At 35.9% G+C, this 16,625-nt stretch overlaps 1 protein-coding gene across 11 annotated transcripts in view; it reads left to right on the top strand.

Moving 5' to 3' along the window:
* The window catches only part of LOC145686670 (uncharacterized), a 165,190-nt gene that overhangs the window by 74,599 nt on the left and 73,966 nt on the right, over positions 1-16,625 (top strand). For 10 of the 11 annotated variants that reach the window (XM_081760180.1, XM_081760170.1, XM_081760172.1 and 7 more), the window contains 3 exons: positions 3,095-3,244; positions 5,904-5,990; positions 16,388-16,525. The exons of the other annotated variant lie outside the window; for it this stretch is intronic. In XM_081760180.1, the coding sequence (XP_081616306.1) occupies positions 3,095-3,244; positions 5,904-5,990; positions 16,388-16,525 (375 nt within the window). The remainder of the gene's footprint in view (positions 1-3,094; positions 3,245-5,903; positions 5,991-16,387; positions 16,526-16,625) is intronic. 11 annotated transcript variants of the gene reach the window in all.

The following is a 16,625-nucleotide window of genomic DNA, read 5'->3' as shown; positions in this document are numbered from 1 at the left end:
ATTTGGATTGCTGAAGCGGGCTTTGGGAAAACGGCGTGTGAGAACTGTGGAAGGACTTTGGAAAGCTGTGCAAAGGGAATAGGACAATTTCCCCTCCCAGTTCTTCAGAGAAGCCTATTACAGTGGAAATTACGCTGTCGGGCTATTGTTAGGAACCAAGGGAAACACATCGAGCACTTACGGACCTAGCGCCATGGATTCTTCTAAATTTTTAGGTAAGTCGAAATTGATTATTCCCCTTTCAGAGAATCAAAAAGCTACCCTAAAATAATAATATTTGAATTACTATATTACCATTCCAGGAATTAAGCCAACGCCTTAGCCACACTGGAACACCACTTCTCATAAAGTTAGTGAAGTAAAACTAACAGACCGGTGTCTGGTCAGAGAAAAGATGAGTAACTCTTCGTACTAACCAGATGGTATTGGGATTTCGCCGTCACATAGCGTCATGAACATAATCGGAGAAATACGTGAAAAGAAAGAATTACAGGGCTCATAACGGGTCACTTTTTTTAAAACTAAAAGTTACCTTTCTTCAAGTTTGTCACTAAAGGTTACTTTTTTTTTTTCAACTTTGTCACTACAAGTTACTTTTTTAGGGGGTAATGTCATTTTTTCGTGTGATTTATGTTTTGCATTGGCAACTTGCTGACCACACATCATCCCAAAGGCATAAGTATCGCATCCAACTAGTAGGCTCTGACGGGCCCGTAAGAGGTGTTGCTAGTGGATACTTTTTAATTCCAGATATTGATTTCGAACTATTCCTGTGAAAAATATAACAGCCTAATCTTTGTTAATGTAATAAATTGCATGTAGTTTTTTTCTTTTCAGGTTGATTATAGATGTTAGACATATAATTCTATGACCTTCTGGCCAACGAAAGACTGTATTCGTTTAGACTTCAATAATGTCCTCAAGTGTTACAAACTTGGGAGCTTGAACACCTGCCTCCCCGACCTTAGGACATTGTGTGTACGCTACTGCGTAAATATGCAGATTTTCGAAACACGTCATGTTTGTTTCAAAGATTAATTTAAAATGAAGATTAGATGGGGGAGTGACATTGGGGATTAGATTTCTGGACTGTCGGCATTTATGACCATGTTAGGTCCGTCAAGTATAAGAGATAACGTCCCTCGTCAATCACACTATTTGAGGAATTAGAGTGGAAGAAAGGATTGGGAAGGAAAGAAGCGGCCCAGGACCTGTGTGTTAGGTACCATTCCGGCGTTTGCCTGGTGTGAATGAGGAAAACTCAGGATGGCTGGTCTGAAAAAGGTTTTACGCCTTTTCGAGCAAGTGTTCCCAGGAATCGAACCTGGGACCGTTTGCACTAAAGACTGGTATCGGTAGCGACTACGCTACGCGGGGACACAAAGATTAAATGGATAAAGTATGTTCCTCCGCTTTGCACCCGTCACTTCGCTGGCGAAGTTTATTGAGGAAGTGAGGAGCGGAGAAAAAGTCAGTAATGAAAGAAAGAAACAATAGATCTCCACATGTAACTCTGTTATTTAGAATCGCTTCCATCTCAAGCAATGTTAAAAACCAAATTTTATGGTTCGCAACAGTTTTAGGTGTGATTACTTGTTCTTAGCAGTACCTAGTAGGAATATATTTAATTTCTGGAACTGGGGTATGGGGCTCAGTAGTAGCGCGTAAACCTCTAGTGCGTGAGATTCCTGGTTCGATCTTAGCTCGCGCCAAGTGGATTTTGTGGTGGACAAACACCGTGTGCTTGGTTTTTTTCAGAGTTCTCGCGTATCATCTCTCTTTCTTCATTCCATCATTTAATTTATTCTCATAATCACAGTCTTTTTTAGCCTACACAGCATACATCTTTGAAACGTTTAAAATTGAAAGTTTTTGGAACTGGGAGAAAAACAGTAATCTTTTATTCATTCTTTTATTCAATCTTTTATTCATTATTTATTCATTCATTGCTCTTGGATTGCATATTAATTGAAATTACTGTTTCAATACAGTTATCATCGCTAGCAATTGCTACATGATATCACAACCTTGACTACTGCAGAAATGATAACAGTTCATCTAAGTTTAAAGTGTAATAAAATATTTTATAACATGTAGAGCTGTTATGAAAGTTACAGTTAATCCTTTAGAGATATTTACATACCTCTTCGTTCGGAGGTTGATGGTGGAAAGAGGAACAACAAAATTCACATTAATAAGACCTCGTACGTGAGCATGGTAGAGAGAAAGCTTGTTTTGATCTTATCAGCTTATCTGGAATAAATCATAGATATTCTGTGGAGCAGCAAGTTTTTATTTACTAGTATAAACAACTAATTCCCATATACCCTATTTCCATTAAAACTTTCCGTCCTATGTCTTGACAATGCTGGCAACTGACAGCGAAAATTTCTGCTTTTAACATGATTATTTGAATAATTTATAATGTAGAAGAGCAAAGTTAATAGCTTTCGAATTTATTGATAAAGTTGCTGTTACATTATAAAGCTGTTCACATTATAATGCCTACTTATTAATCTAATAGACCGGTTTCGAATCCGACTAAGGAATTTACACAGCCTCTGTGGAATTTGTACCTAACGTTTTACTGAACCAAGGTGTCTATCGGTCGCGCCGGTCATGAAAGTCAAGAAAAAGTCACGAAATTTAGCTTTTGGGTCACGATTATTTTTTATCTTAAAATATAAGTGTAGACTGGACAATTTTGTTCTATAAAACGTCAAAATTTACCACCAAAAATGTATGTAGTCGGCTTTAGACGCTACCAAATCGCAAGCAAAGCACGCTTCTATCGCATGCATAAAAATTCGGCCTAATTCGCATCCAAATTCGGTCTTGAGAATGTTACTAAATTTTATGAAAGAAAAAGTCGCGAAATTTCATTTTGGAATTTTAGTAGAACCCTGTGAACCCTTACATTTCCATCGTTTGTGGGCTAAACTGGAATGCCCGAATTGGAAATGTATCCTTACATTCTTTTAAAAAGTATTAACAGTTACTTCCGTTTTGACATTCCGTGTGACTTAAAGTCAAATACTATACTTTTATACTTGTAATGAAACCCTTCGTAACTGTTTCCTTTTGTGTTCTGCAGGTCCTACCGCTGCAAAAAGTATTAACTCTCCTATAGCAGTAACATCGGTACAACAACCCAGTGAAGCGCAGGAGAAAGCAACTTCAGAGACTGAACCTGATTTACAGAATGAAAAGCGGTTGGAAGAACGATCATCGATTCAACCATCAGGTAATTTTAATAGCAATGATTCACTTCATTAGAAGAGAGAATTAAACTTGCTGTATTTAGTTAGATGTCGAAATTCGGAAGTCATTATGCTAATTAATTTAATGTTAGAAGATATTTGGAGGACTTTGTCCAATAGATCTATTAGAATATAATGTGTAAGTAGGTAGTGAAGTTTTGAATGAAAAGCAACCAACTGAATTATCGTCAGTTGAAGCAGTGCAGAATTCTATTTATAATTTGCTCACTTCATTAGCAAGACTCGAAACTGGAGTCGTAACATTCTACCACAGAATAGTAAGTGATGTCAAAAATGAAGAAAACGATTCTCTACTAATAGAGGCATGAGAAAATAACTCGAAATGTTGTTCTGATAAGCATAACAGGTCTTGAGTATAAATAGCTGTCATTGTGCGGTGTGCGTTGCTGATAGTATCCAGAATTGATGTTACAGTTTGTAGGTTCCTAACGAACATTGGATCTTTTAGTATAGCAGTATCCCACAACGACCATAAATCCTTGCGACAAAGTTACTTCGCAATTACGCAAGATTTTTGGATTTAATTTTAGGTTGGCCGCAGTGTAAGTTATGAAGCAAAGTTTACCACAGTTGAATAGATAAATCCAATGTTCATTCAGCGTACCCACTAACTTTCACATGTCATCGGATAGATGTCACTGAAGATGCGTCTGCAGTTGGTCTTTCTTTCGCAACGGTGGGTCTCAGGTGATGTTTTCAGCCCTTAAATACAGGTGATGTTTTCAGGTTTTAAATACCTTTTGAAGATTTAATTTGTTTCACAGGGTTCGGTTCATACGTGTAGCGGTGTTGTCATCACACGTTGTATAAGGTGTTTTTTCGGTCATTCGACGTAATACATGTGGTTTTACTACATTGCACAGTTACATTCAACACCCCTTGGTGAGTGAACTTCTAGCTCTAAACCCTTTTTTTATATCGCTTAATTATGTTCTTGATAATAGTCAACCCTATTTATATCCATTTTAGTCACAGTATTTTTGAATTTTTTGACAGATAAAACTTGGCGTGGAAAAATGCCACTATGATGCCTTCCCAAACCCAATTTAGGAGCCATGATGCACACAGACCATTCACTTACGACATCGAAATAGTTATGCAAGTTCGTAGCTATGGGTTGGACTTCGAATAGCACGCCGCGATCGACACTGTGCGCGTGGTTGGAAATTGATTGCTTGACACATACGTAACTTAAGCTTCAGTAGGTAGATATTTTAAACTGAAGTATTATTAAGTTTCACCATTTTAATAGGCGGTTCCTGCCCCAAAGTTTATATATATTGAAATTTCGACCTCTGATTTTGAATTTGAAGTTAGATTTGCTCTATTAACCAACTTGTTTTTTCTGGAAGATTGAAACGCTGAAATGTTACTTGCAGCGTGAAATATATTATTATGAGCCTAACAAATTCTTTGTAACTTTCTTTAATCCTACATTTTTCTCTGGTTTAGATATAATTAAATCAAAAAACGGTAAAATTGGTTACAAATTTAAGATTACATAAGATGTACATTAAATAATGACACTATACATAGTAAAAATCACATAGTTGTTACACAATCAAGTAAGAACCTTTATACATGTCTGTTAATCAATGTTCACTTTTTTAAGTACGATATGATGAAACAGTAGTTGACATCATTTGAATCTAAGTGAAAGTTTCTTTTATATCGATTGTCTTGATGTTGTCACCTGAAGCGTCACTTTCCAGGTTCCAGCATTAATCTGCCAGTAGTGTTTGTATCTATTTACCCTGGTATCTTTTCCCCAATGTAGATAATTTCTCATTAAGGCGTTCATCATGTTTGTCACTGACTTTTACGGAAAATGTGTTGAAACAGTCACCGTGGGCTATGAAGGAAGTGAATTTTAGGAAGCATCTGCCTACGAATTACTGTTTCGCGCACTATCTGCATCAATTTGCATTGGTTCAAATTTAGTGTTGTGTTCATTATGAATTCCACTTACATATGGTTTCAGAATGCGGAAAAGGGCGAATTGCTTCCAGGGGAGCATGGTGGCTTAGTGGTAGACTGATCACTTCTGGTGCGAGATGTCCCTGGCTCGATCCTAAGCCATGAGCTGGTGTTGAAAAACATAGTGTATATCTTTTGTAGCAGTTCTTGCTAGTATCATTACTGCACTTTTCAATCTTTGCTTTAATGTTACTTTTTTCCGTGGTAGTTGTTGCTAATATCAGTGTTGTACTTCTCAATCTTTGTGCTTAGAGCACCCTCGTGGCTAAGCGGTTAACGCTAGCGCCATTGGCGTGGGAGACCCGGGAACGATTCGCGGAAGGAGCTCTTGTAGTTCGGATTTCACGTTAAGTTGTAGGTCCACGTTTCATATAGCCTCAGAGCTGAAAAGGGCACTAAACTGAAAATCAAATCAATCTTTGTGTTAATTTTAATATTTCTCATGCAGTTGTTGCTACTAGAATTATTGCACTTTTTAGTCTTGTGTTATTGTCAATATTTCTGTGGCAATTATTGCTAGCATCCATATACCTTGGAAAATGAACTAAAATCTTACAAAATGATAATTCTTAGAAATAATAAATATAATCAGTACCGACAAAGTAAGACTTAATTCTCAACTTTCTAATATTTTATCTATTACAGGTGTAGGAAATCGTATATGGTTGCTGGAAGATGAAGAAAAGCTTGTCCAATATTTTTCACGTTATCTTGAAGAAGAGAGAGCACCAAGTATGTAAAAATTAAACAAAATACATTTCTTCCTCATGGTTTATGTATTTATATCTTCATATGTCTTGTGATTCAGGTGTACTAAATAGAAGAAAGTAATTACTTAGAATTTAACACATTAAACTAAGACTCGGTAAAAGGAAATTAGGAATTATAATTAGTTTCCGTAGTAGTACGAAACCCATGTAAATAATAATATGAAGAAGAAGAATGTGAATATCAGAGTCTAATAATAATACCGTTATTTACGGACTATAAGACACACTTTTTTCTTCGAAAAATTGCCTCCAAAATTCAGGTGCGTCTTATACTAGAAATTAATATAAAAATGTCCCGTGTTTGATTTAAAATTCCCGCCTGTCTTAAAAATGGCCATATATTCGATACCGCAGGAAACCTATCACTATCTGGCAACATTGGATTCAACTGGCAGCAGCGGTGCACTGATGCGACGAACATGAGTCACAGGGATTCACAAGATTGTTAACACTGTCTTCCTCCCGCCCTGCCATCACAAAACCCAGAATCACAGTCTAGAATATATAGACCGTAAACTGCGAAAAACTGAAAACAAGGCGAACCGTAGTGCTTCTAACATGCGACGACGAAACTAACCATCAATCGGTTTGGTCGACGACCTAATAATAAAAATGGTAAAAAATGTTACTTTTTTTTTTTTTTTTTTTTTGTAATGATTAAAAATTAAGGTTTGTCTTATAGTCTGTAAAATACGGTAACGTTAACACTTTATTATTTGAAGTGTTTAACTCTCGTAGTTATATTTAAATCGATTAATGTTTCTGAAGATATCCCAAATTTCTGTGGAAAACCCAGTACCTTCTTAAATTTTTAGGTCTGCAGAAACAAACCCAAGAAACTTAAAAAAAAAAAAAAAATCCTCAAAGAAAACAAGAAAAAATTATAGACCATTCGTGGTGCACGAATACGTCATATCAGAATTATAGGATCATAACTTAATCATAAGAATCAAATGTCGAATCAAAAGTCAGTAAAAAATAAAAGAAAAATAAATAAATTTAAACAAGCGGGTTTCGTTTCACAGTATTAAACTATGGTACACTTTCAAACTATGGAAATTCAATATCAAACTTGGAAATAGTACATCTGTAACTACTGATTGCAATTTCCTGGGACGCTGAATCTATATCAGAAAGTTATTACTCGTTATGCCTTACTATTTTTATTCTGTGTCGATAAAGGTTGAAACCAAAAATAGTTAATTTTAAGCACTTCCAGATTCAATAGGAGGTTAAGAAAAGAGATGGAACATACCCTTAAAAAGCTGAATCGATTGAAGAAAAACTACATTTCTTTATCTGTTATCATTTTTACTCAACTGAAATCAGTATTGAAAGCAGAAATAGCAGTAAATTTCAACCATTCAGATTTTGGTAGAGTGGCAGGTTGTGATGCTATGTGTTGATACCCTGAATCGTTTGCAGAAAACAGCTTGTTTCAGCCTAATTCCATTTTGTTATATGGCGATAAATGTTGAAACCGAAAATGGTTTAACTACTTCCGGTTTGAATAGAAGGTTAAGGGAGGATATTCTTAGAACGATAAATCAATTGCAAAAAACACATCAAAATATCTTGCTCTATAAAAACCAGTATTGAAACCGGAAGGGTTAGTAAATTTGAACCACTTACGGTTTTGGTAGTGTGTTCGGGATAGCCATAGCACGTTGCTTTGAGTCGCTGCATCTTTTGCAAAAAACCCGCTTCTCGCTAGCTGTTATATAAATTCAAACTCAATGCCTTTGTTCATAAATTTCTTTGTGTATGGTTTTGCATATACGTAGAGTGAACATTAAATTTTGTTTTCTCCGTCATATGTATCTAATTACATACACACCTATAGAACGAACACAACAAACTTGGAACATCTATATTGTTTGTGTATGGAATTCCATACACATGGCAATCAACTTGTTAAGAAATGTATAATAATAAGAATTAATAATAATAATAATAATAATAATAAACAGAAAACGATACGGTCACTTACAAAATTTATAAACATAAGTTAACATTTATTAAAGCATATAACTGCAGTGGAATTACGTTGTTTGTTTCTCTCTCTGAACGGAACAGCCCTTATTGTGCCAAGGCGTAGAAGAGAACGTGTGGCCCTCACGATTTGGGGCGGTGTGTGGTCAGAACATCGGATCCCTTTGTTTTTAGTCCTAGCTTTCTAGACCGGATACAGTTATTCCTGAAAGAATATAGAAGCAAATAAGACTTCTCTATTACTATTAAAGTAAATAATTATACCCATTCCCTCAATTTGATACTTGTGGTTGTTAAACCGTATACAGACAGCTGATCCATGGAAGAATCGTTGATAATAATAATAATAATAAATAAGAGATACTCGACAAATATTCTTGCAAATAATAGGAAAAGTTTGCGTCTCACTGTTCACTTTGCTGGACACACCAGTGTGCCTCGTTATAATGATTATGGCACACTGGAATATAGGATATGTTTTTTTTTTTAATTTTTCCCAACTTTTTCAACTGCTTCAATTGAAATGATCTATAATAATAAGAAAGTGAATTTAGTCTTCTTACCCTTCGATTTAGAAATAAGGTTCGCGAGAATTTCATAAAAAAAATAATATACTCAGAATTTTACATAGTAGTTTTAGTTTTATTCGAAATTACATACTTCCTGCAACTGTTTTTTTGATTGAAATTATTTGAAATGAAATCTTATGTCCCACGTTTATGCCGGCTAAGCTAAAGGAGACAGTGATGATGAAAAATGAATGAAATTGTCGAATGAAGAAAGTGGGTGAAAACGAGAGAACCCCGAGAAAACCCACGCACACGGTGTTTATCCAGCACAAGGTTTACTTGGCGCGAGCTGGGATCGAACCAAGGACCCTATGCACCAGAGGTGAACGCTCTACCACTGAAACACCGTGGCCTCTGAAATTATTTAAAGCAGAAAGGGATTATTTTATGAAAACTTGATGACGAACACATTTGTTAAAAAATACCAGCTTCTGAAGAAATATTGCTTATAGACAGGGGCGGATTAAGGTTTTTGGGACCCTGGAGCCGACTATTTTAAGGTGGTCCTATGTTACGAATAGTTAGTTCCAACGCATAAATTTTCTTTGCTGCCTTCCACAGCCTCATAGGCTTGTCGAACTACCGAGAACTATGCTGTAATATTTTAATGTGCTCCAAGTTTACAATAATTTGTTTAGTTACATTCATTATTGACAGTTAAATAATTATATTCATTGTTAACACTTAAATGCTGCTGATGGAGATTTAAATCTAGCGATACCGGTAGCGAAACGAGAGGAAAAATATTAGCATGAGTCTGAAGCCTATGATATAATAAGTAGATTGCTATATTTTAGTATTAAAGAGAGGGATTTTAAGGGCCCCCCTGAGCTTGGGGTTCCCGGATCCTGGGCTCCATTGGCTCCGCTCTTAATCCGCCCCTGCCTATAGATTATAAATTCAAGGGGCCGGCTAAAAATTCCGGCCCGTGCAGACCTCTAGCCCCTGTATATATGCTATCTTAAGAAATACAGTAGAGTTTCTCTTATCCGACATAAAATAGCCAGGCATAACGTCGGATGATGTGAATGTGTTAAGACCTATTAAAAGTCAAACTATGATATAATTTTCCATATTACGCATTTAATAATCATGTTTTGTAAGAAATAAATATAATGCATTGAATTAGGAACGTATCCAGAGTGAGGTCCTGGAAGCTGTCCCTTTCCAAAACTCAAGCACTTTTTAATAAACGTGCTTTTTTCCTTTTGAGGTTCTTTTATATCAGATTACTTTGTGTCATTGTCCAAACTGTGGGTAATGCGTTGTTGCTATAATTCTAAGAACATACCGTAATACCATTGATACCAGGTGGAATTAAAGAACACTTTTAAATGGGATTACAATTTCCTTTCCGTTCTGTTTATAACGTTAATGTATTAGAACGATACACTCATTGCCATTTGCTATTTTTGTGATGTGATATACGTAGTAGACAGTTTTCCTTATGTCTCTTGAAAATATATTTTGATTTCGTTTGTGCTACAATGCAGTTTGTTTAAAGTAAACCGGTTCATAAATGAAAAGTAAGAAGTTTTAAGAGAAATAACAGAACTGTTGCATTATTATTATTATTATTATAACAACAACAACATTAGAATTACGTGCTTACGAGGATTCATGTTGGCCCCCCTCCGAAAAGAAAACCTGGATACGTGCCTGCACTGAATGATAGACGTATGAGTCATGGTGTAGACGGGCGTGCTAGGCGATAGAGTCCAGAGCATCAAAAATAGACAAAGACCACAACTTGCTGTTCTTGCCGATTGATGCTACTGTTTACCTGCAATGATATGTCGGATAATACGGTATGTGGAATAAATGAAGGTCAGATAAGACCATGCGGCATTGGTGTTTCATGCACTTGTAAAATATTTGTGCAGAAAACGTCTTTCACTCACTAGCTAAATTTGTGGGTATGATCGCACATCTTGCCTTATAAAGTATAGTCTTATAAATAAATATATATATATATATATATATATATATATAGCATGCTGAAAACCTAAAGGAAAACCAACTTCAATAATTTTCTATAGCTTTCTTTTTTAATAACGGGAAGAGTTTTCATTTCATCACGATAAATCACATTAGGTAATAAGATGTCTGTTTGTGTCTATATATATTTTTTACACTTTATTAGAGACAAAATTGTTCTTTTTCCAAGAAAAGAGGATGAGAGAAGCTGTACAACATCATAAACTGGAAACAATCGCTATTACTAATAGTACACTAATTCTGAATTAATACGTCATCAGAGGAAACAAAAAGCTATTTCCTTATTATATTGTTTCGGTTCTTATTAACATAAAAACTACTCACTTTCTATAATGTTTTGTAAAAAAAAAAAAAAAAAAAAAAAAAAAAAAAAAAAAAAAAAAAAATGGATGGGATAGTATTCGATCTGGTGTCAAAATGGTATACAGGGGCGTCGGGACCGGGGAGCAAGGGGGAAGCTGCCCCCCTGAAATTTCCATGGAGCGCTAGATACTTGTTTCGCCACTCCACTTTCAGAGTGTAGAAACATCACATGGAAGTGATTATATGAACTAAATTTTGTTTCTTTATGGTAATGTGAAAGAATTCTCTATTCCACATTTATCTTTCTCTTTGAGACATGAGAGCAGGCGCTTTTTCTCACCTCATATTAGACAGAAAGATTTAGAAAAAAGAATTGAAAATTCTCTTTCCATTGGTGTACATTCTCAAAACACTAAATTTTTTAAGAATTGTTCTTTAAGTAATCGTAAGTTTGCAATATGAAACGAGTGGTTGATCGAGATTTTAAAGTTTAAAAAAAGATGTTAGTTTAAACGCGTAATAGAACATTTAAATATATTTTCCATAAATTCTTACAAACAATATGCAGAGTGCAGTAAGTTTATAGTGAGGAAACTGTATCCCTTGTGAGCACTAATGAATGACAATATTTAGGACGTTCTTGCTTGAAGAGGGACAGGGTGGGGACACGTTCAACAACGTCAGCAAGGGCACTTCCGACAGGGATGTATGCGGAGGTAGGTCCTGGGGGTCCGGACCTACACCGAAATCTCGACTCGACTATTCAGTATATTGAACTAACACGAGGAGCACTGGAATTTTTTTTTTTTATTTCCTAGAAGCACCAAGCGGTTTTGTTTACCGCTGATGGAAAATTTCATTTAATAATAATAAACCCCATTATTTTTCACAATATTTTTAATGACTGTTAAATGATGATTATGTTAGGTTAGGTTAATCGTCGTATTAAATAAAGGAAGAAAAAAATATATTATAATTATGTATTATATTACGTATGATCTACAAACGTCGATTCAGGCTGAATCTATTTTTATTCAATGTTCAGTTCAGACAGTCATTAGAAGCATAAAAATTCAAATATACAAGAGAACATTGAGTTAAACGCTGTTACTCACATACAAACTTACATACACGACTTCAACTAAGTTGCATTACATTATTTGCAGATAATTTGTTTGATCAATTTTCCTCTGCACTTACCGCACTTTCGTTTCTTACATCTTTTACACACTTTAGTAGTTTTTTGGTTGCACATGCGCACTTGACATTGTCGTTTTTTCTGAGGTTGGTCATCTTCTGTCAAACTATCTGATTCGTTTTCACTGCAAAACGATTTTCTCAGTTCCTCGGCCAAACTTCTCAAGAATGTTCGTCTGTTTATTCTACGGCCCGTTACTTCCGTATACACTACCCAAGAGTTTAGACATGCTATATCAAGAACATTGTGCATCACATAAACAGGCCATCTTCGACATGCTGCTCTTACGTTGTACTTTCTAAGCATTTGATCAGCAACATCAACTCCACATTTTGTTTTGTTGTAATATATTATTGTTTCCGGTTTTTCTTTTTACCTTCGGATATTTGTACTGTTTTGTGCATGGAACTTAGAACAAGCACACTTTTATTATTCTTCTTGCACTTATATACTGTTAGCGTTTTGTCCGTTTCATCTCTGTACACTTCTGTCTCATACAGTGGTTTATGTTTTTGATCAACACACGCTTTTGGCACTTCCTTTCGTGTACTTCTCATTGTACCCACTAAACTACTTCCTCTGCTCTTCAAAGTTTCAGCCAAACGTCTCCCTGTGAAGAAGTTGTCACATGTTACGTTGATAACTGAGTTTTTGTAAGGATCCATTAATTTCAGCACAACGTACTCACCTAACTGCATGTCACGTGGTCGTTCATTGTCCTGTCCAAGATACAGATATCCATTGAGCACATACTTTGAAGTGACATCTACTAATAACCAAAATTTTAGTCCAAATTTGTCTGGCTTGTTTGGCATATATTGAATAAATTTGCAACGAACTTTTGTAGGAAAAAGTTGTTCATCAACACACACAACTTCATGACGGTTGTAGTTTCTTCTACAGTTGTCGATAAATGAGTAACATATATCAGAAGCAAGAGCAAATTTATCTTCTTTCAGTCTTTCGGATCTACAGCTTTTTTCATCAAATCGTAGGAATTTCATAATTTCACAAAATCTGTTCCTGCTCATCGTTTGTTTGTAAAATGGAGGTCCATATCTTTTGCTCCATAAGACTCTTATGGGGATAGTACTTGCACCAGTTGCACCACGATAAATTAATATTGCAAGGAATGCCTCGAGTTCTTTAAGAGTCAATGTCCATTTAGTGTCACCCTGCTGCCTATTCGCTTCTGTTATAGTGTACTTACGTATGCGTCGCAGAATTCCTTCATCCACGAAAAGACGGAAGGCACTCAGGCATTCGTTCTTTACATGTCGAACAGCGTACGAGGAGGGACTGGCTTTTCGCGCAAAATATTGTGCTTGCTTATACGGCCAGAAAAATCCTGAACATTATTCAACTTTGTCCATTTAGTGCCATCTGCAGAAACGAAATTGTTGGTAGGTACGAGAGAGATAGCATTGCCAGACGTATCATCCCCGAACTTTCACTGGTTTCGTCATCCGCACTTTGAAATGACATTTCTTCATCTGAGTGGTCACTCTTATCATCTGATAATTGTTGCTCATCTTCATCTTCACATCCAGATTGTTCTTCGTCCAGGTCCTGCTGTGTTTGGAGAATTTCTGAGGGCTTCATACTGTTACCACAACCACCGTACGAACACTTCAAGCTGCCTTATTATGGCGAAATTCACTTACCACCATATTCCAATCACATGCTGGACACTCCTAGAAAAGATATTCTAGAATAAAAACTTGTGAAATGTTCAACAAACAAGTCTCATCAATCTTTCTGAGTTGTTAGGGATACAAAATCACAAACCAGACAGCAAGTTATTAAAATCAGTCTTTCTAAAACAAACATGAGACAAATATATAGCAAAACGAAAAAGAAACTACAAACTCCTTACGCAATTTATACTGCTGCCACCTAGTGTTCTCAAAGAAAATTAATTCATTTTCCCATTAATTAATATTGTGCGGTCAAAAAAACCGCTTGGTGCTTCTAGTGCTAAAAGAAACAAGAGGATGGGAATCAGAAATTGCTATTGCATACCCATATATAATACAGATTGTTTTAAAAGAGTATCGTAACATTTAGGAATTATTCAATATAGTATACTTGTTCGTAGTTGAGTTAGTGCACCAACCGCGTTGGTGTAATAATACTGTTTGTTTTGGTGTTCCTCTTTCACGAATTTTGTTTTCTCCATGTTTGTGTGCGTTTTTTATGCAAATACGGTATAATGTTTTGAAGCGCAGAGTATCCTATATCTAACAATCAGTTTATTTTCTTCATATTACCCCAGGGCTAAAATTGGATCTGAGAAGGTAGGGGGCTGTAGGTAGGAGCATGACGCCACGATGTACCCTGCCTCTCTTTGCCCATTGTAATTTTTTAGGAACTGGAGGGACGCCGTACATATTTTTTGGAGGTGAGGAGACGGCGTCCCCTCGCGATCCCCCTCACTTTTATCCCTGAAAACACACAAATCAACATTTATTTTTAAAACAAATGCAACAGCTCGTCTAAATTTTAAAACAGAGTAGAAACATTTTCTTTATGTTTAATTTCTTGGATTTAAAATCAAAATATAGGTATTTCTCCAAATAGTTTTCTGTTTGCTGTGAACCCAATGATTTGTGATTATAGAATATTCCAAGCATTATTATTAGTAGTTTATCAGCCCCATAAAGTCAATAACGAGTAGTCGTGCCGCAGTGCTAGCGTTACGGCTCCGCATTTGGGAGGTCCGGGTTTCGATCACCGAGGCCAGCCATCGTGACAGATTATTTCACGGTTTCTCTCAGGCAAATGCTGGGATGGTACGTTCTTTAGGGGCCGTGACTTCCTTTTCTAATTACATCTTCCTTTCATCTCCTGTTCCTTTTTCCGGGTTGTGTGCTCCCCGATTGACGCCATCCCTTAGACACGTGAAGAGCTGATATAGCCAAACTTGCTGAAGGGTCCATAACAGTTCAAATCCTATCCCATCCACAAAGTCGATGGTCTAATTGTTAGTTGGTGAACCTTTGCCACAATTTTCAGTGCACAATTATTATTTACAGAGTTGAAATTTTGGTGCAGGTGATATTTGTGTTTGGATTCTTTTATCATTGCTTTACCAGCACAACAGAAAGCAAAATGAACACTGCTTAAGTTCTCAGAAGGAGCACTCGGTTTACATATTAACGATCGCTTGAATCCCTTAACTACCCTAATCACCTAACGTTTACTTAGGCCATGTAGGAGAAAGTGCTGAAACCTGTAAATCAGTCTGACATTGAAATAAAAAAGTTAACTTTGCGTTACTAAATCGTTTGCTGTTTATGTAGGGATGCAAGGAAATGCATACGTTATACATATGTTCCTTACTTATTTCTTACTTTATGTCTAACCAAAAAAGAACCCTTCTTGACACATGGTTAACATCATCAACAAAGAAAGTATCGAAAAATACTAGTCTTCCTGGTGTTTATGAACAAACGTTACCAACAATTAGTGCCAGCATAGGTACAGAAATTCACAACACAATACATCTCAGAATTCTCTGCAATGTGCCTGACTTGAAGTACCGGATTCCACGAGCACCTCCAAACAGCAAATTGAGCAAAGCATCAGGCAAATTGCTACAAATTCCCCCAACACTCCCACACAGTACTTGCCTAAAGAACTATATATAGAATATATATATATAATTCTTTAAGCCAAATCTTTGTATGCTTTTTCAATGCCAATACGAAATGCTCGCAGTTTTATAAAACAATATTCTTTCATGAAAAAAAAAAAAATTGTAACCGGAGTGCAGCTCTTTAGATGGGGCACAAGAACTGTTCTGGGGCACTGTCACGGCTTTTATTTCCCAGTTCGTACTGAACTATCAAAGTTTTGAAATCTACCGTGGTTTCACTCTGTAAATCGAAACTCACTTGTTTCAGTTTATTATGGTAAAGTATCTAAATTAATACGGATAAATCATTTTCAAATTCTGCAAGACCAGACTTTTGTAAGAAACACAATAGAAGACGCATGATGCTTCTGAAAATAAAGCTATAGGAGAAAAACCAAGTGTTTCGTCTCCCAGCAAAAAGCAGCAGACAATCTATTTAATTTTGACAGCAATGGACCACTTTAGTCGTCGTATAGTTTCGTGTTGGGATTGCGAAACGAACGAAAATCCTCCGTGTACGTTTGTGTAGAAAATAGATAAAACTCCTCTTCACCAGAAAATAAAATAAAGGAGTGCGACAAGTCTCTTTGCAGTGTTAATTACGTAATTTCAAAGTTACTTATTTTCTTATTGATATTAGGAATTTTTCTTTTCATTTCTAGACCGAGAAGAAATAGAAGAATTTCAGAAAACATCCATACTTACAAGAAACTACGAATGGAAACAAATAAGAGACAAATTTTATTATAAAATCAAGGAAAGAAGAAAAAACCGCCAAGGAAATTACCTTAAGATGACAAGTAAGTATTGACACTTAAATGAGTCCAAAATCTAATAAGTATTGTAATATCTGAGCAATCTGAATTGTTTGTCGCTTCGTATCAAAATTCCGAGGAGAAT

This window comes from Thermobia domestica, chromosome 5 (genome assembly GCF_964235325.1).
Source record: "Thermobia domestica chromosome 5, izTheDome1.hap1.1, whole genome shotgun sequence".
Classification (NCBI taxonomy): Eukaryota; Metazoa; Arthropoda; class Insecta; order Zygentoma; family Lepismatidae; genus Thermobia; species Thermobia domestica.
This window is presented reverse-complemented; position numbering and strand designations above follow the sequence as displayed.